Genomic DNA, 27,777 nt, shown 5'->3' on the forward strand with positions numbered 1-27,777 from the left:
GGAGCTGAGTGGAATTCTTCCTCTGTCCAAATATGTAATCAAACTCTCTTGTGTCTGAGGGACACAGAAGCAAATGCAGATAGTCATTATTCACCAATACACTGAAAAACAAACAAACAAACAAAAAAAAACATTTGCTTTAGAAAACATTTTTTACGTTCTTTGAGTTCAGTCATTATGATGCTGAAGATACAAAAGTGGGGTTATTTCAAAAGAGAATGCTATATGTTGTATTAGTCATATGGCAAAAAAATTGTCATTTGTATCATTTTTGATAATTATAGCAAAGCAATGTCATTTAGAATATCTGAATTAGTTTGTTTGTCTGTTTTTTTTAATGTAGCCATGAGGCCGCAGTGAGAACAGTGAGGAAATGCTACCTGCCGTCTGAAGTGGCTGCAAATTTTATCACAATTTCACAACACAACCCTCCTCATATTTAACCTCCATCCTGAGATTTTATTTTTAATCATTTTAACTCTGTGGCACGACTTCTAATTAAAGTAAAAAATAAAACCCATACCGCAGTGGAGAAAAGATGAAATCCAAAAAATAATACAAAATTGCATGACAGCAGAAAGGAGGTGAAGAAAATACAGTGACAGTTCACTATGAGATATTTCATAAACACTCGAAATCTACAATAACGGAGTCAAAGAGACATTAATTACTTTAAAACTATATATTTTTATTGCACATGTACCTGAAAAAAGGTTATCAAATTAATTAAAGATAAAATATTAACTTTTTACTGGTGTAGTATGCGGTGTACATATGTGAAGTATTTCTTTAAAATAAAACATACTGTACTCTGGGGACATTTGTTGTGTTTTGTTATATGTGATATATAGTCAAATTAATGCAATCAAATTAGCCTGACAAAAAAAAAAAACAATGCAAAGATGTTTTTTTTTTGATGATTAAAATTTCTCTGCATCGTTTTGCAACATAGCTGATCTCATTTATGAACCAAAATAGGATGAGTGGTAGAAAGTGAATGGCTGAATGAATAGAATCCCATACAGCACAGATACCAATTTCTACCCTTTCTTCTACACACAACTGAGCATGGGCACACATGAAGCCTGTATCCTAACGCTTGCTCTTTCCCAGCAGTCTGTGATGCCAGACATTCTCTGTGGTGGTGGTGGTCTCCACAGACTAATTACTGCTTTTAATATTTTGGTGAGATTTAGTTTAGGTAGTGTCTCGCGGGACTAATTATGACAAATACAAAAACAAGAGTGCTCTCAGGTACGCCTTGTAATTTTTTCTTTTATAATGGTGTTTTATTTATTTTTTTGGTTTCCTTCTTCATTTCTTTGTCTTCAGACAAAGTGCCAGCCCACCGAGCCCCATTATAAACATGATAATGCCATGAATTACTGCAGAAATGCGAAGTATGGGTCCCAAGCATACGGAAATGGCTGGATATTGCTAATCTGTTGAACAGTTTGCATGCCCAGGAAAATTACTGTCATTAGGAGAATCATCCAGATTGATAGATTTTGACATTGTCACGTCAAGTGAACATCATGCTTTTCATTCATTGAAATATCTATTTTAATCTTACCATGTTGAAATGTATTCTGACATGGTGAAATATAAATCGAAACGATATTTCAACTCTTTACAATCCGAGTGTCAAAGTTTTTCAGTTACAATGACTAGAACACGGGGTCGACTTCCAAAAATTGTCACTGTTGTTTTAAAATGTCAGATTCATCTTAGATAATTTAGACTTAATTTAGATCAGAATTAAATTAAAACAGTCACATTTCAGGACCCTATTTTTGTGCTATGATTAATTGTGCGCATGGATGAAGTTTTCTTTCTTTCGGGGTTTTCGTAGATAGGCGCAGTTCGAAAGAGATGTTTGCACCATTGCGGGACTGAACAACGTTATTCCTAGGCAGTCGAAGCACCTATCTTCATTCCCTTTAAATTCAGTGCAGCAAAGGTGTACGGTATGCATTGCTGAAACATGACAGGACCGCGGAAGTCCGTGCAGGAGATCAACTTTCGTAAAGAACATTTATAAGGAACAACAAGATCTCCACGTGTAGATCATATAATGTTGGTCGCCGCAAAGTGGGCACTTGGACCCCGCCTTCAACCCCCGATCATGCATCTGTGTGTGAAATCCCCCCCCCCCATGCAACACGCACGCACGCACACACACACACACACACACACACACACACATACACACACACACACACACACACACTAGTTACAGTAAAAAATATAATAATCACAATAATAATACTAATGAGTCATAGATTTCCATGTGGCTGATATCATATTTCTGACTGAAATACAATGACATTCTACACACACATCATTGGAGCACAGAATCTGTCTGCCTGCACCTGTCTGAAATTCACCAAAATCATGTTACACCATGTGTACTCCAACTTAGACCTTTCACCTGGTGTATAACTGTGCAAATAAATAAGTTTCTGTCCCTCAATGAAAATGGCAAGTCCCCAATATGACTTATTGAGAGCCCTTTTAAGGATGTAATGAGGGTATACATAATTTCATTTAAATTATTTAAGAAACGTCATGTCTGACTCAAGAGCTAATGAGAAAAAACAATACTAAATGAAGAAACATATCGATCTTACATGATGACAAGACCTGAAAGCTAAAATTTGAATGTGATACTGTCATTGATAAATGTATTTGTAAAATACTTGCTTTAAACACTCGGCGATACATTTTAAAAATTACTAGCAATCAAACTTAAAGGTGAGATATCAAAATGACGAGACAAGGAGATGAAGGCAAGGCATCACTTGTAGGTCACCATGCAGCACCCCCTCACACATCCTCCCCCAGAATTTCCCAAACAAAAGCGCTGAATCCCAGGCCTCAAAGTCAAGGCCTGGGGGCCAAATCTGGCCTGCCACATCATTTTATGTGGCTCGCGAAGGCAAATTTAGCATGTCAAGTTCCATGGTGCTTGTGAAAGTCTGAAGCAAAATTGCAAATTGTCACATGCAATTCACAATAACAGTCATTATTCTTGACTTATGATTTTAAAAATTAGTTATTTGTCAATTTGTTGTGCACTTTGTATGTAATAGGTGGAGGGGATTAAATATTTATATCGTTTCCCCAAATTCATAATGGCCCTCCAAGGAAAACTGTAACTCCAATGTGGCCCGCGACAAAAATGAGTTTGACACTACTGCTCTCAATTGAACAGGTAATAAGATGAGCCGGGATTGGTTGCTAGCTGAGCCCCGAGCAAATCTTCCATCCAACCATTTTCCGAACCGCTTAATCCTCAAACTGAACATTCGGCAAGCCTCCTCGCTGCCCATCTACAAAGCCCTCCTCAAAACTCACTTGTATTCTTTGGGATTCGACTCAGCATGACTTAGATTTGTTCTTGATTGTATTGTTTGGTGCTTTCTACCGCCTTTCTTTCCGATTTGTCTTACTGTTTATTGTGCATGTTAAATTGCTCCATGTACAGCACTTTGTATGCAGCGATGGCTGTTTGAAAGTGCTCTATAAATACTGTTGACTTGACTTGACTTGACTAGGGTCACGGTGGTTGCTGGAGCCTATCCCAGCCGTCTTTGGGCAATAGGCGGGGGACACCCTGAATCAGTTGCCAGCCAATCGCAGGGCACACAGAGACAAACAACCATCCACGCTCACATTCACACCTATGGACAATTTAGAGAGTCCAATCAGCCTGCCATGCATGTTTTTGGAATGTGGGAGGAAACCGGAGCACCCGGAGAAAACCCACGCAGGCCCGGGGAGAACATGCAAACTCCACACGGAGCTGGAATCGAACCCGGTACCTCTGCACTGTGAATCCAACGTGCCAACAACTGGACTACCGGGCCGCCCCCCGAGCAACCGTGATGTCATTTTCACTTGTCAGAAAATGCCAAAATAACCGCCCTGTTATGACTGGTTGTTCCTTGATGTATCAGTTGCTATCGCAGTTGCTGCTGTACTTTTAGCCTTTTATTTAGTCACCTTTATTTTGTCCTGTAGGATCAGAATATAAGATAGAGTTACTCAGTGACACGTTGCTAAAGCTTTTTTTGAGTCAGAATGTCAAGTCAAGTACAACTTTATTGTCACATGAGCACAGATGAAATGTCTTCCCTGTCAGCTTCCGTCCATGTCCTCTACATGCTGAGTACAGAAACATCACTATCGTAGCTCACGTGTTACCATTTTAAAATGCTGCTCCTGGCGCTCCACATTTCCTTTCTTTGACAATGCCGTAGATGCATTGCAGATCAAACAAATTTTGAATGAAGAATAAAAAATAGAGGTATCTCAACGACTCTGATCACTTGCTGCAACTGCAGACAGCTTACCCCAAACAACTTCCTGTGACGCAGGTCTTGTGCCACCGAAGGTTCAAGGTGACCTAGTTTTTTTTTTTCAAATACTTTTTTGTGGATTTGAAACTGATAGGACGCTTAGGGTGCAGTGAGCTCTTACACACACAAAAGCCTTTTTTTTTTTCATTTTCCCCTACATACACTGCGGTCGACTTGGGGCCAGTCCGCAGAGAATGGGTCATCCGCCATCGACTGTTTGGGCACTCCTGCCATAGAGAAACTTAGAAATAGTATAAGGAATTGAAAACTGTCCCCCCCAACCCACCATTGATATCCTACATTAATGCCATAAAAATAGTTAGACTTCCAGGGGGTTTTGTAACTTTTTGAAAACCTCCCTGTATATCTGCAATCATCCGTCTATCCATTTTGCTGGGATAGGCTGCTGGAGCCTATCCCAGCCCTCCTCGGACAGTAGGCGGGGGAACACCCTGAACCAGTTGCCAGCCAATCGCAGGGCACACAGAGATCAACAACCATCCGCGCTCACACTCACACCAAGAGACATTTTAGAGCAGGCATGACCAGCTCCAGGCCTAGAGTGCCACTGCCCTGCCTGTTTTCCAGCTCTCCCGGCTGCAACACACCTGATTCAGATGATCAGCTCATCAGCCAACTCTGAAGCAGCATTAGAATGTTCCTGATTATTTGAATCAGGTGTGTTGCTCTTGGGAGAGCTGGAAAAGAGGCAGGACACTTGAGGACCGACTTTGGACACTCCTGTTTTAAACTGTTCCATTAACCTACCATGCATGTTTTTGGAAAGTGGGAGGAAACCGGAGCACCCGAAAAAAAAAAACGGTCGCAAAAATCCGTGGCACAAAAAAGATTGACCCTTAAGAACTGCGCCAAATCAACTGATTGTGGCGTTGCATATTACAATAATATTAACTCAGACATTTGTCTTGTTCGCACATTAGGCCTTTTGGGGACAGCGGTTACGACAGTGGACAGCTTATTTATAGTCATTTATTCACCAATACACTGAAAAACAAACAAACAAAAAAAAAAACATTTGCTTTAGAAAACATTTTTTACGTTCTTTGAGTTCAGTCATTATGATGCTGAAGATACAAAAGTGGGGTTATTTCAAAAGAGAATGCTATTTGTTGTATTAGTCATATGGCAAAAAAATTGTCATTTGTATCATTTTTGATAATTATAGCAAAGCAATGTCATTTAGAATATCTGAATTAGATTGTTTGTCTGTTTTTTTTTAATGTAGCCATGAGGCCGCAGTGAGAACAGTGAGGAAATGCTACCTGCCGTCTGAAGTGGCTGCAAATTTTATCACAATTTCACAACACAACCCTCCTCATATTTAACCTCCATCCTGAGATTTTATTTTTAATCATTTTAACTCTGTGGCACGACTTCTAATTAAAGTAAAAAATAAAACCCATACCGCAGTGGAGAAAAGGTTTCAACCTGGAAACCCAGGTAACAGGGTGCATAAAAGGGTTAATCCCAAACGACCTTTTTCCAATGCTCATATCAAAATGATAACAAAGATAACGAGTTGTTCTTCACAGAATGTTGATCAATGAGGTTAATTCAAAACTACAAGCTGACATTTTGACTGACCAAAAGTCCCAGAAAGGTGGCTGCAAAATACCACAGTCATTATATGTATGGACTATGAACAGCACACTTAAAATTCTGGTCCAGGATGAAATCTTTGCATTTGTAAAATTAATTCCAAATTACATCCAGGACGTTGGAGCCAAAGAAATGGAGTGAACTCTTTCTTAGTCATTCATTCATTAATTCATCTTCCGAGCCGCTTGATCCTCACTAGGGTAGCGGGGGGTGCTGGAGCCTATCCCAGCTGTTTTCGGACAGTAGGCAGGGGACACAGAAACGAACAACCACTCGCACTCACGCTCACACTTAGGGACAATTTAGAGCGTCCAATGAGATGAACAAATTCTAGATTATGATTTCACCTGGGAAAAAAATGGGTGACTGCAGGGTCATTCCCCATAGTATGTGTCATAGATAGAATGAGAGAAAATTGCTTTAAATTAACACTCAAAGCCTCTCCAAGAACTTTGACCTATCTCAGAAGCACACGCCACATCTTCTCTCCACAGAATCCAGCCGTAATTCCGCCATGATCTATTTCCATGTGTTTAAGTGTTTGAGGGTTAAGTACCCTTGGCTGAAGGCACAATGGTGCATTCCCATGATGGAGAAGATTGGAGTCGATGAGTACCTCAGGCCTGAGATGAGACATTTCCTTGGGCAGAGTTCTAACATGCTCTAACATGGTGCAAAGCTGTAGGACGTGAGAGGAAATTGACAGTATGATCCAAGGAACTATAATTAAAACAGTTCTAGACGTGTGTGTGTGTGTGTGTGTGTGTGTGTGTGTGTGTGTGTGCCTGTGTGTGTGCATGCATGCGAGCTTGCGTGCCTTTCAGGGACACACACACACACACACACACTCTGTGAGGCACGGTGGACGACTGATTAGCTGGTGTCCTCCCACATTCCAAAAACATGCATGGCAGGTGAATGAAACACTCTAAATTATCCCTAGTTGTGATTGTGAGCACGGATAGTTGTTTGATATGTGTGCCCTGCGATTGGCTGGCAATAACAAAATGTGTTCATCATTCATCATTTGATGTTTTAATAATGACTTGCACCATTGAGGGTGATTATGAGCGTCTAGCATATCGTTCTGTCTGCTTGTAAAATCAGTAACAATATAATGTAACATGCTTACAGCAAAGTGATGGGTATTGATATGATTTTATCAATAATGCTTATCGATCCAATGCCTCACTGTTCTTTGTGATCACAGTGATCTTTCAAACATATTAAACATATCAAACATATTTTTTAAAAAAAGTTTTATTTTTTATTTTTTTTACATATACATGGAGTACAGTACTGTATATGTTGCTCTATGTGACTCGCTGTTGTTTTGCAGCTTCTCACAGACCGTTTGCGGACTTTAAACATTTTTTCACCTGTTTATGTTAATTGGACGCTACTTCGCGGATTTTCATTTATCGCGGGTGGTTTTGGTCCCCATTAACCGCGATAAACGAGGGATTACTGTGTATATATCTATATATATATTGCGCGTCGTCCCGCACGCGGTCTGTCCTTCCGTCTGTCCCTTTTCAAAACGTACCTACTTCACCGCGCCGCTGCGCGCCGCCACTGCGCCGCCACTGCGCCGCCACTGCGCCGCTCAGGCAGTGGCTCACTACGATCGCGCGGGCATCTTTAGCGAAAAAATGTTGTCTACCCATAAGCATTGCAATAAAATTGTTAGTTATTTAGTAGAGCTAAACATCTCTTTATTTTCGCGATAAGCAATGAAGATGAACAAAAAGTTGAAACAAGCAACAACACTTTTGTGGGCCGAAGGCCCACCTTACCAGCCTTCCGCAGGAACTAGCTGATGAGCCGCCCGGAGGGCGGCGAACCAGCTAGTATATATATATATATATAAAATATATTTGAACTGTTTGTTTAGTGTGTTATTATCGGCATTAATTTAAATAAATTTTAACATGATTAATTTTTTTTCTCGAAAGATTAACGCAGCACACATCACAGCGGATGTTATGTTTCCCTATAAATAAACCAGTAACCAAACAACAAGCGAGCTGCACAGGTCCACACCCATGTCGGTTTTACCAGGCACGGCAGCGCGAGACACCGAAAATGGATAAGTAAGGAGTTTATGAATGGAAAGTTTACTTTTTAAACGTTGCAAGATATTTCCACTGACGAGACCAAAGTTACCTGTATGTTTTGCAGTTGTAATGTGAGCGATCATCATAGCACGTCGAGTCTGAAATACCAATTAATGGCCAAGCACACAGCTGATGTGAGTACTCTGCCCCCTCGTCTAAGACATACAGCAATGGATAATTTCAAAGCGAAGAAAATGGATAACATGACGAAGAACAAATTTGCTGAAGCCATAGTTAAATGTATGGCTACTGCATGCAAGCCTGTCAACATTGTCCACAGCTAGGCTCAAGCTGAAATCCTTCGCATTGCATCTAACGCCTCCACTACGGATTGCCAGCGAGAGCCTCCATTACAAGCTATGAACAGAAATTTTACGTAGCGGAGAAGGCTAATGTACACCAAGCGGGAGAAGACACTGTTTCGGGAGAGAAATAAGAGACTAGATTGATTAGCCTCTGGTGAATAAAAAGCAGGCATTCTGTTGAGTACGATGTATGCCACTGGCACTATTGTTACTTGTTTGGAACAATTTTGCGTGAAAGGTTACCGTGTTCCGTGTCCATATAAATAATGGGGGGTGGAGCTTCTCTGAGTTTGTCTGCCAGCAACGGTGTGCTGAGGCACTTCGAGAGTTCAGCGGTACAGTGGTAGCGACCTAGCGACCACACTGAAAATATAAAGTTTCCAGTGTTGTCATCGAACCAAGTGTAGTCATCTGAAATGACGTCTACACAAAACCATAGAGAGACTTCCGCACAAGAAGGACCAACAGAATCAACATAGCCCGACTGCTGTGTTCAAAGCAAACTTGAGAAAAACGAATTATGCAACCATGGCTTAAATCCACTACAGGCTGACTACTAGTTTACCTTAGATGTGCACTTTATAATTTTATATTGCCCTGTTTTGATTCGATAAAAACAGCTGTTAAAGCAGCTGTTGTGTGACAAAATATATTTTTCACTGTTGTTGTGTACTATTGTGTGAGAGATTATGTGTGAATAACTGCTTCAAGTGAAAAATGTTCATGTGTAATTGAAAATCTAAATTTTTATTTCAGTAAATATTTGCATTTTGCACATATTAACACATACAAAACCAATTCATTCGTCCATGTTGATGAACGCATTAAAACGGGGAAAAATAGGACCAAAAATATTTAAGGAAATTCAGAAACGATAAAAAATGTGTGAGTATCATGATTTATTATGAGTTACTGCATGACTGTCCGTGTTTTATGTTATGTGTTCTGTTTATTATTTTACTTTATGTTAATTGTTTTGTTAAGCGCTTTGTTACAGCTGCCGTTGTTGGGAAAGCACTATATAAATCAGCATGTATTGTATTGTATTGTTAATTTGAATTAATTATGACAATTGTGTTTTTTAATTAGATGAAATATTTTAATCGTTTGACAGCTCTAATATACACACACACACACATATATACACACAGGTGTATATATATATATATATATATATATATATATATATATATATATATATATATATATATGGGCGGCCCGGTAGTCCAGTGGTTAGCACGTCGACTTCACGTGCGGAGGTACCGGGTTCAATTCCAACTCCGGTCTCCCTGTGTGGAGTTTGCATGTTCTCCCCGGGCCTGCGTGGGTTTTCTCCGGGTACTCCGGTTTCCTCCCACGTTCCAAAAACATGCATGGCAGGCTGATTGATCACTCTAAATTGTCCCTCGGTGTGAGTGAGGGTGTGCATGGTTGTTCGTCTCTGTGTGCCCTGCGATTGGCTGGCAACCAATTCGGGGTGTCCCCCGCCTACTGCCCGAAGACAGCTGGGATAGGCTCCAGCACCCCCGCGACCCTTGTGAGGATGAAGCGGTTCGGAAGATGAATGAATGAATATATATATATATATATATATATATATATAAATGTGTTTGTTAAGCATCCCTTCAACCCTCTCCAGTCCCCAGGTGGAACCATTCAACCAAACTTTTACGTTTGTCTCGTGAAACGATCCAATGCTATGTTCACAACATTTTTACCCCACTCATGGAAAATTGTGGTGATTGGTTCGTCATGTATCTAAGGGTTAAATAAAAGTTAATGAACCACTTGGTTGTAAAACTGTTATGAAAACTCTGTTCTTATCTCAACTCAACTCAGCTGTATTTATAGAGCACTTTTAATGGCTGTACATGGAGCAACTGTCGTATATACAACAATAAAGCAATAAATCAGTCACAAGGGTGGTAGAAAGCACCAAACAGCAAAACTAAGATCAAGTCTGAGTCATGTTGAGTCAAATGCCAAAGAATACAAGTGAGTTTTGAGGCGGGTTTTAAAGATGGGTAGCGAGGCCGAATGTTCAATGGGAGGTCCTTCCAGAGAGAGGGACCAGCAACGGTAAAGGCGCGATCCCCTCTGAGCCTCCGTTTGATTCTTGGTATTTCAAATAATGTCTGTTCCGCAGACCTGAGGCGCCGGGCAGGTGTATAGGGGCGGATGAGCTCAGAGAGGTAAGGTATATGTGTCTGTTTAATATTGCTCCCTGTCGACCAAGGTGCACACCCCAGAAGGAGAACATTGAAACATAAATGCACCAACTGTTTAATTGAATCAATTTTATTTTTGTTATCATTGCATTTTATTTATCCAGTACAAATCTGCAAAGAAGGTTATTTTGATTTCTTTAGGAAAACACGTGACTTTTTTTGTGTGTGTGCATTTCCTTTCATTTCAATAAAGAAATGTCAACTCATCAGTTATGGCACCACTCTATACTGAAATAATAGTACACTCAAGTCAGTCTACTCACAAAGAAATTTAGTGTGAAATACGGGCTTTATTTGAAAAAGTAACCCCCAAATGTTTGTGTTAGAAAATATATTTTCCTTTGATCCACTTCAAAGACACAAATCGAGGTCCTTGTGTTGCATAGCTCTGTGTCTTGCGCATTCATCACAACAATCCCCATACACTAATTGACCTATTAGTTTTGGCATTAGCCAGTGGGGAGGGTCCAGCAGCTATTACTGCTGCAGCAGTCTCTAACCAGCAGACTGATTTACTATCTGGCTGACTGCTCGACTGGAGGTGCAGGGGGTGCGGGGGGGCTGAAGCAGCCACACGATTAGCCAACTAAAACAATTGCGGATGCACGTTTCCCCCTAATGACACACAATCGTCCTGTCAGACAATTGGTCATGCTGTACTGGCCTGCTGTCTTTTCTGTGGTGACTTTGATTAGTCCTTGCCTCCTGAGTTCTGGTAAAATAAAAAAATGAATAAATAAAAACACCCGACCGCATCTACACCCGCCTAGCCTTTGAAGCCATTTGTCAAAGAGCGCTAAGGCCTATTACAGCTCTGTGTCCAGTGCCAGTGAAGCGGCACACAATTACAAATGGATGCACTGAGTGGCTGTGTTGTGATTTATACAAAGTATTTGGAGCCCGAGAGAATTATAGTGGCTAGTTGCTGACACCACAGGCAAATGAAATGAATTTTTCATGGACCTGAATTCAATTGTAGGTATTGATCAGAGATGATGTTGTTGGCAGAACATACTTCATGGTTATGACGTAGGTAGGTTGAATAATAGCAGTGCAGCGAGATTAAAGGACAAAAGGAGATTGAAGTACAGTGCACTCCGCTTAATAGAACACCATTGGGCCGAAGCGCTTCTGTTCTACTAAGCGGAGTTTCTATTAACCGGAGACACTTTATTAGGTACACCTTCAGACACGTCGAAGACCAAGTTATGCACGCAGAAAAACCCCTGCTGACGAGTTAGAAGAGATATTTCGACTGTGGACGTCCATATCTTTAATCAAACAACAAAACAACAACTTTAATCAACTTCAGTCAAACATCTCAAATCACGAGAACAATTTCGTTACTTTTGTCTGGAAACAGGAGTCCGTAATTTTGCGGTTGACTTCTCTCTCAATGCGCTGGATAAGAGGGAAGTCCTGGAAACCGCGGGCGTACCTTCTGAGAATCCGGCAATGCATCGTATCGTCTGAGTATGTCCTTATCCGCAGGTGATAGCCCTCGTCTCTTGAATGAAGTTGAAGCCATTGTGACGTGCGTGTGTCTATGTGTGGAGTGACGCGTGCTACCTGTTACTGTATACGGCTAGAACTACCGCGTTTTCTCGCGATAGTGGTACAGTATCGCAATAGCTACACTTCGAAAACCACTAGTTTACAATGTTCATTGCTTACGGCCTGTTCTATTAAGCGGAGATCTGTTCTACTAAGCGGAGTATCTTTATAGGAAATTGCATTAGGCAAATCCGTTCCAGAGCCTTTTGCTCTATTAAGCGGATTACTCTATTAACCGGTGTTCTATTAAGCGGAGTGCACTGTAGTACAATTAACCAGAGTGGAGTGACCGAGGCGGTGGAAAGTGCAAAACCGGTTTTTAAAGCCAAGAGTTTTTACAATTTATGTCATTTTTGGAACTTTCCAGGCCCGTTTAATGCAGTTGGGAATTTAACTTAAAGGGGGCATATAATGCAGAGTTCACTTTTTCATTGTCAAAAAATACTGTATAATCAGGGGTGTCAAACTCATTTCACATTGTAGGCCACATACAGCCTCGATAGATGTCAAGTGGGCCGGACCATTAACATTATATCATACTCTGCTATAAATAACCAAGATATATTCTTTCCTTTATTTTTGTCTAAAGAATCACAAGGAAAATGTTGAAATTTTAAAAACTGATCTTTTACAAAACATTTCATGAAGCTTCTAAGACGGTGGTCCTCAACTAGAAATGCTGTCCGTCCACTTTTTTTTTTTTAAAGACCAAGGTCCGGTCCCATGCACGGTGGTCAGGGGGAGCAGGGCTATATGCCCATTTAGTATGGTCAAGCCAAGCTTATACAAATCAACACTCCTCACAACCAACCAATAATGGGGTGCACGAAAATAACAATTATTCACTTAGCCAGTACACAGCAAATCATGAGAGGTATTGTGTTGAGGCAGAGGAACTCTTTTATTTTGTTAAGTTGTGCCTGCTTAATAATAGAAATAGCCCTTTTAGGGAAATAAGACATTTTTTACTTTAACTTTGTTAAACAGTAGTTGTCTTTTTTCCCTTAATTTAACAAAAGCAAAACAAAATATTCATTTTACCAAAATAAATACTAAAAATGAAAACAAAAATTATTTTCATTTGTACAATTCCCCCTTTCACATCCCCTCTAAAATCATTGAAAAATATATCAGAAGAGGATTTAAGAACCATTTTAAATACTGACACAAGGGAGCACAGGAATGTGCAGTGCTGTTCTTCCACTAAAGGTGAATGCAATGTCTGAGGCATGCAAATATTATTTGAGGACGCCATTGGGATGTTCATTTAACATGTTGCGGTGTTCTGCTGTTAAACAGCTGCAAAGATCCCCCGGTAGACGGGAGCAAAACTGCACACAATCGAAACGTCCCGCGATTTGTCTCGTCTAATTGTCTGTGTGTGGCTCTCCTGTGTTGAAGCTGTGAGCACACTGGGGCGTTGCACATGCGTCTGTTTCCTGACACAATCATCCATTTTGAATGCGTGACGCTGATGTATGGGCACACCTTAAGTTCAGAGGAGCCAATCAGCGCATCGTTATCGCCGACATGCCCCCGTCTCCAGTTCGTCAAACCTTATACACACAGTCGCGCTGCTGCGTCCTCTGCAATACATCTGTTCGTGCACGCAAATAATACAACGGATAATTTTAACAAGCGATCGCAGTAATGCGCAGATTATAGTCCAAAAATAGAAAATGTATAAAGTAAAAATCACTTTATAATTTAGTATTTTATACAATTTGGCGAGGGTCCAGACAGAGGAGGTCGGCGGTCCGGACAGAGGACGTCGGCGGTCTGGTCGTGGATCGCGGTCCGCCAGTTGAGGAAAAGGGTTCTAAGATTTCCTTTGACATATGTGTGATTTACGTTTATCATTCACATACATGCATTGCGGCTGATCCCACTGATGGTATAAAGTAAATAAACACAACTTTAACAAATAATTGGTATTGAAAACTATAGTTATGCACTTTTAAGATTAAACGAGGTTTATAAAGAAAGGAATGTTTAAAGCATTTACACGTGCATATAAAATCTTAATGTAATCCCTGCCTACAACTTAAAAACTCAAGAGAGTGCTATTAAATGTGTAAAGAAGAAAGTATTCACATGTCCTTGATAGCAACTGCTGTGTTGAGTCTGTATCAGTGACAGACTGAGGCCGCTGTTGTCTTCTTCTCTGATCAAAACAATGTTTTCTTTTATGCTGGTCAAAACAGTGTGTTCCCCCCAACGGATACCCCACAAATTCCACCTTATTAAAAATATTCATTGTGTATTATGCTTTTTTTCACTTTTAAATTATCCTGCGGGCCTGATCAAACCTCCTTGCGGGCTGGTTCCGGCCCGCTGGCCATACGTTTGAAACCACTGATGTAGATGGTTCTCCGCAGTGCTTACACACTCACCAAGTGTGAAATGAAACAACCAGTTCAATCTTTTGATAGGTGCCTATTTCTGGAAATGTGTCTTGGTCTGAGTTCACATAACAGCACACCCGTCTTTGACCAAAAAGAGCCGCCATTTTCAACGGGATGGAATACACCCCAACACCACTACCATGGTGAAAGGTGTTCTCAACATTGCTTCATTTGCATAAGACATAGGCCAGAACCATAAGCACATATTTAAAAACAAGTGATAAAAATGATTGGGTTTTCACATGGATGCAAATTGTCTCTTTCTGATGTTATTTATCCTTTGTCTAATTTGATTCAACAATGTCAGATACCTGTTATTGAGACACCAGAGAACTGTGTCAAAAGAATAAATGAATAATACATGTTATTTAAAGGGCACTCAACAAATACATATTTCGGAATTGTCTTGTGGTCTGATTGACATATGGCAGGAAGCACAGCTCCTGATTTGGAGATAAATTGTCACCACACTTGGCACCATGGTGGAAAGTGGTTGACACATTTGCCTCACACTTGGAAGGTCGAGAGTGTGTCGCCCTTCTCGTGCAAAGTCATCTGGGACAGGCTCACAAGGAAAGTGCTACAGAAATAAATGGATGGTTACCATTCTTCCGATGGTTACGATTCTTCACATATTGTACTTGATTTTGACATTTCATTTATTTTCTGCAATGGCATTAACATTGACTCTTCGGGGACTTCATCTTTTTAATTTCACAAAAATCAAGCTTTGTCGAGTTAATCTGAAAATCATCATTTTACCCTTCCCGCAACAAAGCAATAGTCACATCTCATTAGGATGTGATGACAACGATTTTACCCCTACACTCATGGGAGATCCGACAGCACATCAACAGAAGCTGACAACAATGTGGGATTGACAAATCCTGTAAAATGTTGCTATTGAGTGTTGACATTACCTTTTTGTTTTTTCCTCTAGCAGGTGACCTAGCATGTGATTGTTGCTTTATTTTGCTCCTATGCCCTCTGGACTCCGACACACATCTTCCCACTTTACCTGTCTTTGTCGAATCAATACTGTACATCTCCCGAAATGCTGTCTGAGCAAAGTCATATTGCAACTTTGGGGTTTACTTCACACAGTACTGGCTCTGACTCAGATCTTACATTACAGTCCCTCCAATCGTATTTACTTTTAAATACATATTTCAGTCTGTCAGACTCTGCTAATGACATACTTTGAAATCACTGTACAGTAAAATTTAATTCCATAATGTGAATACGTCAGCCGAAGGGGAATTCTAAAGCGTTGTTCGTATTTTGCAACTGATTGATTTAAACATTTGACCCTGACCCATACCTTTATTTATTTATGTATGTATTTATTTAAACAGCAGCAACTCTAGTGTAAACCAATGTACTCTCTTAAGAATCGGTACATATGCAAGCATTACACATGCTGGAAGTTACCACTGGTACAGGTTCTCTGTGACTAGATTTGATTTGCTCTGATTTCCCAGTGGCAGCCTCTGCCATCCGTTCTCTGCACCCCATGAGTCAGACAGCGGGCCTCTTTGATGTTATTTTGGAATCAATATGTTCTGGAAGCCAGAGAGACACTCTTAGGTGGCACGTCAAGGGAGCAAGAATGGAAAGAACACATTTTGTCTTGTGACATTTTGTGTGTTTGGAGCACATTGCATCTTTCTTCAATTCAGTTCAACATAAATGGTGTGTGGAGTTCTTGCAATCATATGAATGAAGTGTGCCACCATTCGTCACTCCATTATACTGGTCAACAACAATTTTTAATAAGAGGTGCCCTAATGTGTCCCGAAGCAGGTGGGTGATGTGATGCAAGTTTGCCCTCCCACAGCATTGCTTTAAATTCTTTGTCACCCCAGATGGAGTTTACTGTAAACCTAAAGACACAACAAAAAAAATTGTATAATTAATTACAAGACACACTTCGTTTTTAAAAGATTGCCAGTGCTAATGCTCAAGGTACTGTAAAATCGAATTGATATTGATGATACAATACATCATCAGGCGCCGACAAGTATGGCAGCCTCGGTCACACGCTCCCTAGTATTATCCCTGTTTTTGTCATTTTCGTTTGTTTTTGGCGACCCTGAGCGGCTTACTTACACGAGGGAAAAGTTGCTGCGCATTGGGGAGTCTACGCTCGGTCTTTTTTCACCAGCACACAAAAATCCACAAGGTTTTTCGGAGCTAATCGCGAGCGGAGCGGCTGCGCTGTACGGAGCATGGAAACGCCGCCGGAGGAGGGGAAAGCGAGCCGGCGTGCTCGTCAAGCTCCGGCAGCGCGGATTTCGAACCCCGCTCCCATCGATCCATCTTGCTAATCTACGATCTCTGCCAAACAAGATGGATGAACTTCTTCTCCTCACAAAGACCAACAAAACATTTGCACGTTCTGCTGCGCTCTGCTTCACTGAAACCTGGCTCAGTGACCGCCATCCAGATCCCGCGCTACATCTACCCGGCTTCCGCCTTCTCCGAGCCGACCGCGACACGGAGCTATCAGGGAAATCGAAAGGTGGTGGGATTTGCTTCTATATCAACGAAGAATGGTGCACTGATGTCACGAAGCTCGACGCACACTACAGCCCGGACCTGGAGTCGCTGTCTTTAAACTGCAAGCCATTCTACTCGCCACGTGAGTTCACCTCCTTTTTACTAGTCGGTGTTTACATTGCGCCACAAGCTAACGCTAACACGGCGATACAAACGCTAGCCGAACAAGTAAACAAACTCGAACTAAAATACCCAGAGTCACCCCTGATCATTTTGGGCAATTTTAATAGAGCACATCTTAACCGTGAACTTCCCAGATATAAGCAGCACATCGACTGTTTCACCAGAGAAGGCAACATTCTAGACCACTGCTATACAACAATCAAAAATGCATACCGATCGGTCGCCCGTGCAGCATTGGGTCTTTCTGACCACAATTTAATCCACTTAATACCTACATACAGACAGAAACTCAAATGTGTTAAACCGGTTGTTAAGACTGTGAAAAAATGGACAGATGAAGCAAAACTAGCTCTACAAGAATGCTTAGACTGCACTGATTGGGGCGTCTTTGAAACTTCAACGGGCACACTGGATGAATACACAGACACTGTAACATCATACATCAGTTTCTGTGAGGACATGTCTGTACCAACGAAGTCGTTCCGCTCCTTCAACAATAACAAGCCATGGTTTACTCCCAAACTCAGGCAACTCAGGAAAGAGAAAGAGGCCGCATTTAGAAGTGGAGATCGGGCACTGTACAAACATGCCCGAAACCAATTGACAAAGGAAATTAACATCGCAAAGAGAAGCTATGCAGAGAGGCTGAAAAACCAGTTCTCTGCTAACGACTCTGCATCTGTATGGAATGGCCTGAAAGCAATCACTAACTATAGAATGCCATCCCCCCAAACAGTGAACAATAAGGGTCTTGCTAATGAACTAAACATGTTTTTTGGCCGATTTTAAAGGACACCCCCATTTCCCACACACACCCACCTCTACCAGAAACCACTCTACCTACCCCCCCACCCTCTTTTTCTCCACTACAGATCCACGAACAGGACGTGAGACGGCTCTTCAAGCAGCAAAAGATCAAAAAAGCTCCGGGGCCCGACAAAGTGTCCCCCTCCTGCCTGAAAGTCTGCGCTGAGCAGCTGGCTCCGGTCTTCACACAAATCTTCAACAGATCCCTGGAGCTGTGTGAGGTCCCATCCTGCTTCAAACAGTCTACCATCATCCCAGTTCCCAAGAAATCGGCAACATCGGAACTGAACGACTATACGCCTGTCGCCCTGACGTCTGTGGTCATGAAGTCCTTTGAACGCCTTGTGCTGAACCACCTAAAGAACGTCACTGGACCCCTGCTGGACCCTCTCCAGTTTGCCTACCTGGCAAACTGGTCTGTGGAAGACGCAGTCAACATAGGTCTGCACTACATCCTCAAGCACCTCGACAGCAAAGGGACCTACGCAAGGATTCTGTTTGTGGATTTCAGCTCTGCGTTCAACACCATCATCCCGGAACTCCTCACCCCCAAACTACTCCACCTCGGTGTGTCCCCTACGATCTGCCAGTGGATCCTCAGCTTCCTGACGGGACGGACACAACAGGTGAGACTGGGAGCAACAACATCATAAATATGCACCACCAGCACTGGAGCCCCACAGGGATGTGTCCTCTCGCCACTGCTCTTCTCTCTCTACACAAACGATTGCACCTCAACAGATCCAGCTGTCAAACTCATAAAGTTCGCAGACGACACCACGGTTATCGGTCTCATCAAAGACGGCGACGAGTCTGCGTACCGCCAACAAGTGGAGCAGCTGGAGCTCTGGTTCAGCCGACACAACCTCGGGCTGAACACGCTCAAGACTGTAGAGATGATCGTGGACTTCAGGAAACATTCTTCTACTCAGTTGCCCCTCACACTATCCAACTGCCCTGTGTCAACCGTCGAGACCTTCAAGTTCCTGGGAATCACAGTCTCCCAGGACATGAAGTGGGAAGTAAACACCATCTCCATCCTGAAAAGGGCCCGGCAGCGGATGTACTTCCTGAGGCTGCTGAGGAAGCATGGCCTGCCACAGGAGGTGCTACGACAGTTCTACACGGCAGTCATCGAATCAATCCTGTGTTCTTCCATCACGGTTTGGTTTGGGGCCGCCACAAAAAAGGACAAAATCCGACTTCAACGGACAGTTAGGACGGCAGAAAAAAATCGTTGGCACCGCCCTACCCACTCTTGAGGACTTGCACAGTGCAAGAATCAAGACAAGGGCACGGAAAATCCTCCTGGATCCCCCGCACCCTGCCCACCACCTTTTTCAGCCACTCCCCTCAGGCAGACGCTACAGATCCATGCGCACCAAATCCAGTAGACACTTAAACAGCTTCTTCCCTCTAGCCATTAACTCCTTAAACAGTCACTGACATAGTCACTCTTCTTGCACCACAAAATGGTACTACAAAACTACTGGTTACTCTAAAATGGTTCAATGATTTTGTTGTTTACAATGATACTAGTGTTATACCGGAGACAAATTCCTTGTGTGTTCTACATACTTGGCCAATAAAGATGATTCTGATTCTGATTCTGATTCTGATGATAAAGGGAAATTTGCATTGACTTTCCAAAGTGATATTCCTTAAATAACAAATATTTACACACAAATGCTTAGGTACACATATAGGCAGGTAATATAACAATACTCCAAGGCACATACTCTTCCCAATCCGTGAACATTTTGTTTTTAAAAATATTGTCACTCAATCACAACCTGCTCCTTCTACTCTTCATTATAAGTGTGTACTCATGCATGCATGGCACCTCACTGCCCCTAAGAGGCCAATGTGCGTACAGCAGGAACAGCCGGTATTTATTTTTATATATTGCTTTTTATCGCAATTATTTAATATATTCATATTTGACTTTGTTATTAATTTATTTTGCCATTGTTCTTCCTAGTTATATTTCAAGTTGAGTTTAAGGATTCAATTATTATTTTTTTTGTCCTAGCAACATGCATACCCCCCGTGACATAGCACGGAATGGGTACCAGAGGTCCCAGGTTAGCCTAGTAAGTGCCAAGTTTCGTGAAAACAGAAGAACAAAATAAGATCAAATGAATACTTGTTCTGAAATGCTTTTGACGTTTTATGAAAAACCCTTCGAATTGCATTATTCCGGTACAATACAAATAAACTTGCCGTGCATTTTACAGTTTATCCAGTGGAATATGCCATGGGAATGGACCTGAAAATGTTGAAAATGTTTGCCCAATAGGAATACAAATATTGTTCTTCTTGACTTGAAGGTCTTGCATATATAAAACCAAATTACACCAATTAATTTCAAAAAGGACCCATATGACATTTGGACTCTGACTCATCTGTTCATGTATGTCAGCTATCCATCTTTACATCCATTCAACTATGTGTATCTCGATCTGTCTGTCTCCCCTCTTTGTTAGCAGAGCTCAGATTTACGGTTTGCCAGTTGCATAATAAATACAGCTTGGTTCCATTGGGAGTGCAAACCACAGCATTAGCATTCCTTGCACACACACACAAACACAAGCATGGCTGACAGCAGTGACATCACAGGCTTGTCAAACTAAACCACTCTGAGCCTTTGTACACGGGGCCAATAACAAACACATTGATGCTCTTGCGCCTCTTATTACACAGCATCACTTTCCCTTTTTTGTTAGTATACACACATGTAAACAAATGGTTAGCCTCACTTAGGTTCAAATTTTCAAATACATTGGCATGAATATTTATCCAGTGGATGCATAATCTAACACAACAAATTTGGGAACTAAATACATTTTATTTAGGTTTCAGTGGTGTTAATTTTCTGCTTTAGCAACAGTATAAAATGTCCCAAAAGTCCTCGCAAAACTAGAGACAGATGCCAAGCTCAATAGACACAATTAGATTCTTTTTAGCAGGTGCTGTGCATTGTCATGTAGCTATCCTCCACTCTTTTGTTGGCCATTACCTCTCTCGTTATCAGGACTCATTCATACGAATGCCATTTAAGTGGTGATTACCATGAAAAATAAGTCAGTGGTGCAGTTTTGGATTAAAAATACATGTACATTATGTGCATTCAAAATTCTTCCATTAATTTTCTAGTACTGTCTGAAAATCCCATGGGCTCACCACCCATGAGAGGGGCCAAAGGGGTCGGGTGCAATGTGAGCTGGGCGGGGACCCTGACGGTCCGATCCTCGGCTGCAGAAGCTAGCTCTTGGGACATGGAATGTCACCTCTCTGGCAGGGAAGGAGTCCGAGCTGGTGTGTGAGGCAGAGAATTTCCGACTGGATATAGTCAGACTTGCCTCCACACACAGCCTGGGTTCTGGTACCAGTTCTCTCGAGAGGGGTTGGACTCTCTTCCACTCTGGAGTTGCTCACGGTGAAAGGCGCAGAGCAGGTGTGGGCATACTCATTGCCCCCCGGCTCAGTGCCTGTAGATTGGGGTTCACACCGGTCGACGAGAGGGTTGCCTCCCTCCGCCTTCGGGTGGGTGGACGGGTCCTGACTGTTGTTTGTGCATATGCACCAAACAGCAGCTCAGCATACCCACCCTTTTTGGAGTCCTTGGAGGGTGTGCTGGAGAGTACTCCTGCTGGGGACTCCCTTGTTCTGCTGGGAGACTTCAATGCTCACGTGGGCAATGACAGTGATACCTGGAGGGGCGTGATGGGGAGGAACAGAACCCGAGTGGTGTTTTGTTATTGGACTTCTGTGCTCGTCACGGATTGTCCATAACGAACACCTGGTTCAAACATAAGGGTGTCCATATGTGCACTTGGCACCAGGACACCCAAGGCCGCAGTTCGATGAACGACTTTGTAGTTGTATCATCGGATTTGCGGCCGCATGTTCTGGACACTCGGGTGAAGAGAGGGTTGGAGCTGTCAACTGATCACCACCTGGTGGTGAGTAGGCTCCGATGGTGGGGGAAGATGCCGGTCCGTCCTGGCAGACCCAAACGTATTGTGAGGGTTTGTTGGGAGCGTCTGGCGGAATCCCCTGTCAGAAGGAGTTTCAACTCCCACCTCCGACAGAGCTTTTCCCATGTTCCGGGGGAGGCGGGGGACATTGAGCCCGAGTGGACCATGTTCCGTGCCTCTATTGTTGAGGCGGCCAATCTGAGTTGTGGCCGTAAGGTGGTTGGTGCCTGTCGTGGCGGCAACCCTCGTACTCTCTGGTGGACACCAACTGTAAGGGATGCCGTCAAGCTGAAGAAGGAGTCCTATCGAGCCTTTATGGCCTGTGGGACCCCAGAGGCAGCTGACGGGTATCGACTGGCCAAGCGGAACGCGGCTTCGGTGGTCGCCGAGGCAAAAACCAGAGCGTGGGAAGAGTTCGGTGAGGCCATGGAAGCCGACTTCCGGACGGCTTCGAGGAAATTCTGGTCCACCATCCGACGTCTCAGGAGGGGGAAGCAGTGCACCACTAACACTGTGTACAGTGGGGATGGGGGCGCTGCTGACTTCGACTCGGGACGTTGTGAACCGGTGGGCAGAGTACTTCGAAGACCTCCTCAACTCCACCAACACGCCTTCCTTGGAGGAAGCAGAGCCTGGGGACTCTGAGGTGGGCTCTCCTATCTCTGTGGTTGAAGTCACCGATGTGGTTAAAAAGCTCCTCGGTGGCAAGGCCCCAGGGGTGGATGAGATCCGCCCGGAGTTCCTCAAGGCTCTGGATGTTGTGGGGCTGTCCTGGTTGACACGCCTCTGCAACATCGCGTGGTCAACAGGGAGAGTGCCTCTGGATTGGCAGACCGGGGTGGTAGTCCCTCTTTTTAAAAAGGGGGACCGGAGGGTGTGTTCCAACTACAGAGGGATCACACTCCTCAGCCTCCCTGGTAAGGTCTATTCAGGGGTGCTGGAGAGGAGGGTCCGTCGGGAAGTCGAGCCTCAGATTGAGGAGGAGCAGTGTGGTTTTCGTCCCGGCCGTGGAACAGTGGACCAGCTCTACACCCTTAGCAGGGTCCTTGAGGGTATGTGGGAATTCGCCCAACCAGTCTACATGTGTTTTGTGGACTTGGAGAAGGCGTTTGACCGTGTCCCTCGGGGAGTTCTGTGGGGGGTTCTTCGTGGGTATGGGGTACCGAACCCCCTGATACGGGCTGTTCGGTCACTATACCACCGATGTCAGAGTTTGGTTCGCATTGCCGGCAGTAAGTCGGAATCGTTTCCAGTGGGGGTAGGACTCCACCAAGGCTGCCCTTTGTCGCTGATTCTGTTCATAATCAGAATCAGAATCAGAATCAGAATCATCTTTATTGGCCAAGTATGTAGAACACACAAGGAATTTGTCTCCGGTATAACACGCTGCACTAGTATCATCGTAAACAACAAAATCATTGAACCATTTTAGAGTAACCACTAGTTTTGAAGTACCATTTTGTGGTGCAAGAAGAGTGACTACGTCAGTGACTGTTTAAGGAGTTAATGGCTAGAGGGAAGAAGCTGTTTAAGTGTCTACTGGATTTGGTGCGCATGGATCTGTAGCGTCTGCCTGAGGGGAGTGGCTGAAAAAGGTGGTGGGCAGGGTGCGGGGGATCCAGGAGGATTTTCCGTGCCCTTGTCTTGATTCTTGCAGTGTGCAAGTCCTCAAGAGTGGGTAGGGCGGTGCCAACGATTTTTTCTGCCGTCCTAACTGTCCGTTGAAGTCGGATTTTGTCCTTTTTTGTGGCGGCCCCAAACCAAACCGTGATGGAAGAACACAGGATTGATTCGATGACTGCAGTGTAGAACTGTCGTAGCACCTCCTGTGGCAGGCCATGCTTCCTCAGCAGCCTCAGGAAGTACATCCGCTGCCGGGCCCTTTTCAGGATGGAGATGGTGTTGACTTCCCACTTCATGTCCTGGGAGACTGTGATTCCCAGGAACTTGAAGGTCTCGACGGTTGACACAGGGCAGTTGGATAGTGTGAGGGGCAACTGAGGAGAAGAATGTTTCCTGAAGTCCACGATCATCTCTACAGTCTTGAGCGTGTTCAGCCCGAGGTTGTGTCGGCCGCACCAGAGCTCCAGCTGCTCCACTTGTTGGCGGTACGCAGACTCGTCGCCGTCTTTGATGAGACCGATGACCGTGGTGTCGTCTGCGAACTTTATGTTTGACAGCTGGATCTGTTGAGGTGCAATCGTTTGTGTAGAGAGAGAAGAGCAGTGGCGAGAGGACACATCCCTGTGGGGCTCCAGTGCTGGTGGTGCGTATTGATGATGTTGTTGCTCCCAGTCTCACCTGTTGTGTCCGTCCCGTCAGGAAGCTGAGGATCCACTGGCAGATCGTAGGGGACACACCGAGGTGGAGTAGTTTGGGGGTGAGGAGTTCCGGGATGATGGTGTTGAACGCAGAGCTGAAATCCACAAACAGAATCCTTGCGTAGGTCCCTGTGCTGTCGAGGTGCTCGAGGATGTAGTGCAGACCTATGTTGACTGCGTCATCCACAGACCTGTTTGCCCGGTAGGCAAACTGGAGAGGGTCCAGCTGGGGTCCAGTGACGTTCTTTAGGTGATTCAGCACAAGGCGTTCAAAGGACTTCATGACCACAGACGTCAGGGCGACAGGCCTGTAGTCGTTCAGTTCCGATGTTGCCGATTTCTTGGGAACTGGGATGATGGTAGACTGTTTGAAGCAGGATGGGACCTCACACAGCTCCAGGGATCTGTTGAAGATTTGTGTGAAGACCGGAGCCAGCTGGTCAGCGCAGACTTTCAGGCAGGAGGGGGACACTTTGTCGGGCCCCGGAGCTTTCTTGATCTTTTGCTGCTTGAAGAGCCGTCTCACGTCCTGTTCGTGGATGTGGCGAGTAGAATGGCTTGCAGTTTAAAGACAGCGACTCCAGGTCCGGGCTGCAGTGTGCGTCGAGCTTCGTGACATCAGTGCACCATTCTTCGTTGATATAGAAGCAAATCCCACCACCCTTCGATTTCCCCGATAGCTCCGTGTCGCGGTCGGCTCGGAGAAGGCGGAAGCCGGGTAGATGTAGCGCGGGATCTGGATGGCGGTCACTGAGCCAGGTTTCAGTGAAGCAGAGCGCAGCAGAACGTGCAAATGTTTTGTTGGTCTTTGTGAGGAGAATAAGTTCGTCCATCTTGTTTGGCAGAGATCGTAGATTAGCAAGATGGATCGATGGGAGCGGGGTTCGAAATCCGCGCTGCCTGAGCTTGACGAGCACGCCGGCTCGCTTCCCCCTCCTCCGGCGGCGTCTCCATGCTCCGTACAGCGCAGCCGCTCCGCTCGCGATTAGCTCCGAAAAACCTTGTGGATTTTCGTGTGCTGGTGAAAAAAGACCGAGCGTAGACTCCCCAATGCGCAGCAACTTTTCCCTCGTGTAAGTAAGCCGCTCAGGGTCGCCAAAAACAAACGAAAATAACAAAAGCAGGGATAATACTAGGGAGCGTGTGACCGAGGCTGCCATACCTGTCGGCGCCATAACTTTTATGGACAGAATTTCTAGGTGCAGCCGAAGCGTTGAGGGGGTCCGTTTTGGGGGCCTCAGTATTGCATCCCTGCTTTTTGCAGATGATGTGGTGCTATTGGCTCCTTCAAACGGGGCTCTCCAACTCTCACTGGAGCGTTTCGCAGCCGAGTGTTAAGCGGTTGGAATGAAAATCAGCACCTCCAAATCTGAAACCATGGTCCTCAGTCGGAAAAGGGTGGAGTGCCCCCTCCGGGTCGGGGAGGAGATCTTGCCCCAAGTGGAGGAGTTCAAGTATCTTGGGGTCTTGTTCACGAGTGGGGGCAGGAGGGAGCGGGAGATCGACAGGCGGATCGGTGCAGCATCTGCTGTGATGCGGACGTTGTATCGGTCTGTCGTGGTGAAGAAGGAGCTGAGCCAAAGGGAGAAGCTCTCAATTTACCGGTCGATCTACGTCCCAACCCTCATCTATGGTCACGAGCTATGGGTCGTGACCGAAAGAACGAGATCCCGGATACAAGCGGCCGAAATGAGTTTTCTCCGCATGGTGTCCGGGCTCTCCCTTAGAGATAAGGTGAGAAGCTCGGTCATCCGGGAGGGGCTCAGAGTCGAGCCGCTTCTCCTCCACATCGAGAGGAGCCAGATGAGGTGGCTTGGGCATCTGATTCGGATGCCTCCTGAGCGCCTCCCTGGTGAGGTGTTCCGGGCATGTCCCACTGGGAGGAGACCCCGAGGAAGACCCAGGACACGCTGGAGAGACTATGTCACCCAGCTGGCCTGGGAACGTCTCGGGATCCCCCGGGGAGAGCTGGAAGAAGTAGCTAGGGAGAGGGAAGTCTGGGCTTCCCTGCTAAAGCTGTTGCCCCCGCGACCCGGCCCCGGATAAGCGGTAGATGATGGATGGATGGAGAGATACTGTCTGAAAAAGAAAAAAAAATGAAATGCTTCGGATGAATGTGGAGGGTGTCGCCGAATCAACAACAAAACACTCACTAACATAGGACATGCACAAGAGATGCTTTGTATGAAAACAAAATTCCAAGTTGAGGGAAAGTCAAGGCTGTTCCTGGAGCAGTGCAGACAAAAGAGCATTAAACTCAGAAAAGTTGAAACCAAGACGAAGTTACTGCACATACAGTGGACACTGCCTTACACCAAATGAACTAAAAGAGGATCTCGACAAGGTTTGTTCCAATAAACTTATGCAGAGACCTACAGATCTGAACGCAGTCCAGAGACTGTTACGTATAGTGAACTACTTGGCTAAGTTTTGCCCACACCTTTCAGACCAGTGTGAAGTGTAATGACCATTGACATACAAAGACACAGACTGGCACTTGACAGAGCAGCATGAGAATCCTTTTGTGAACCTAAAAAGGTTTTTACAGATGCTGGTGTCATGAATTACAATTGCCTAGAGGAGGACATGCATCAGACACAGGGCTGGGGTCAGCAATCATCCCTTATGAAAGCAGAGCACTCACACAGACATAGCGAGCCCATGCCCAGATTAAGAAAGAGTTTCAAGCGATGGTGTTGAATGTGGAGAAATTACTTCAGTGCACATATGGTTGCAAAGTCACTGTCCAATTTCACCATAAGCCACGAGAGACCATCATAAGGAAAAACCTTTTGAGTGCACCAAAGAGACTTCAACGAATGATGTTGCGAATTCAGAAACTTGACAACAGCCTGACACCTTAAGCAAAGCATATCTCCCTGAGCACTCCTCTCCTCCATGATGAGCAACAGTCGAAACAACCCCTAACATGAACAAACCCGAAACACACCAACACACAAATCTTCGCCTCCACCCCCTTAGTTTCATTCTCCTACCCCTCACGACCAGTCCACTAGCTCCCGGTCGATCGCGATCGATGTTTAGGACAATGCTGCTCTACACAATCATAATGTTTCAAGGATCCCATGGTCCAAGTGGGTGTTGATCTTTTTAAATTTGACAAGAACTGCTACCATGTAATAGTTGCTGCTACTCAAACTTTTGGGAAATCAGACTTTTTGGTAGATACAAAGTCTATTATGGTGATAAGGAAATTGAAAGCACATTTTGCTCAACATGGCATTCCCAACACCGTGTAGGCTTAGACAATGGATGTCAATACTCATCGCAAGTATTTCAAAGATTCAGCCAACTGTAGGAGCTTGAACACAAAGAGAATGTTGAGCTGCCGCACAAGGACTCTGTTACCAGTGAGAAACAGCCTTCTCCAGCCTAA

The 27,777-nt window shown here is 44.2% G+C and overlaps 2 protein-coding genes across 5 annotated transcripts in view; both read right to left on the bottom strand.

Annotated features, from left to right (window-relative positions):
* LOC127607030 (receptor-type tyrosine-protein phosphatase gamma-like) overlaps nt 1-27,777 on the bottom strand; it is a 399,557-nt gene that overhangs the window by 339,376 nt on the left and 32,404 nt on the right. The gene's annotated exons all lie outside the window — the stretch shown is intronic.
* The window catches only part of LOC127607140 (uncharacterized), a 212,966-nt gene continuing 208,547 nt past the window's right edge, over nt 23,359-27,777 (bottom strand). The window contains exon 2 of one of the 3 annotated variants that reach the window (XM_052075265.1): nt 23,359-25,557. In XM_052075265.1, the coding sequence (XP_051931225.1) occupies nt 23,544-24,092 (549 nt within the window). In that variant the 5' untranslated portion in view covers nt 24,093-25,557 and the 3' untranslated portion in view covers nt 23,359-23,543. The remainder of the gene's footprint in view (nt 25,558-27,777) is intronic. The other 2 variants (XM_052075266.1, XM_052075264.1) reach the window with 2 other exon arrangements.

This window comes from Hippocampus zosterae, chromosome 9 (genome assembly GCF_025434085.1).
Source record: "Hippocampus zosterae strain Florida chromosome 9, ASM2543408v3, whole genome shotgun sequence".
Lineage (NCBI taxonomy): Eukaryota > Metazoa > Chordata > Actinopteri > Syngnathiformes > Syngnathidae > Hippocampus > Hippocampus zosterae.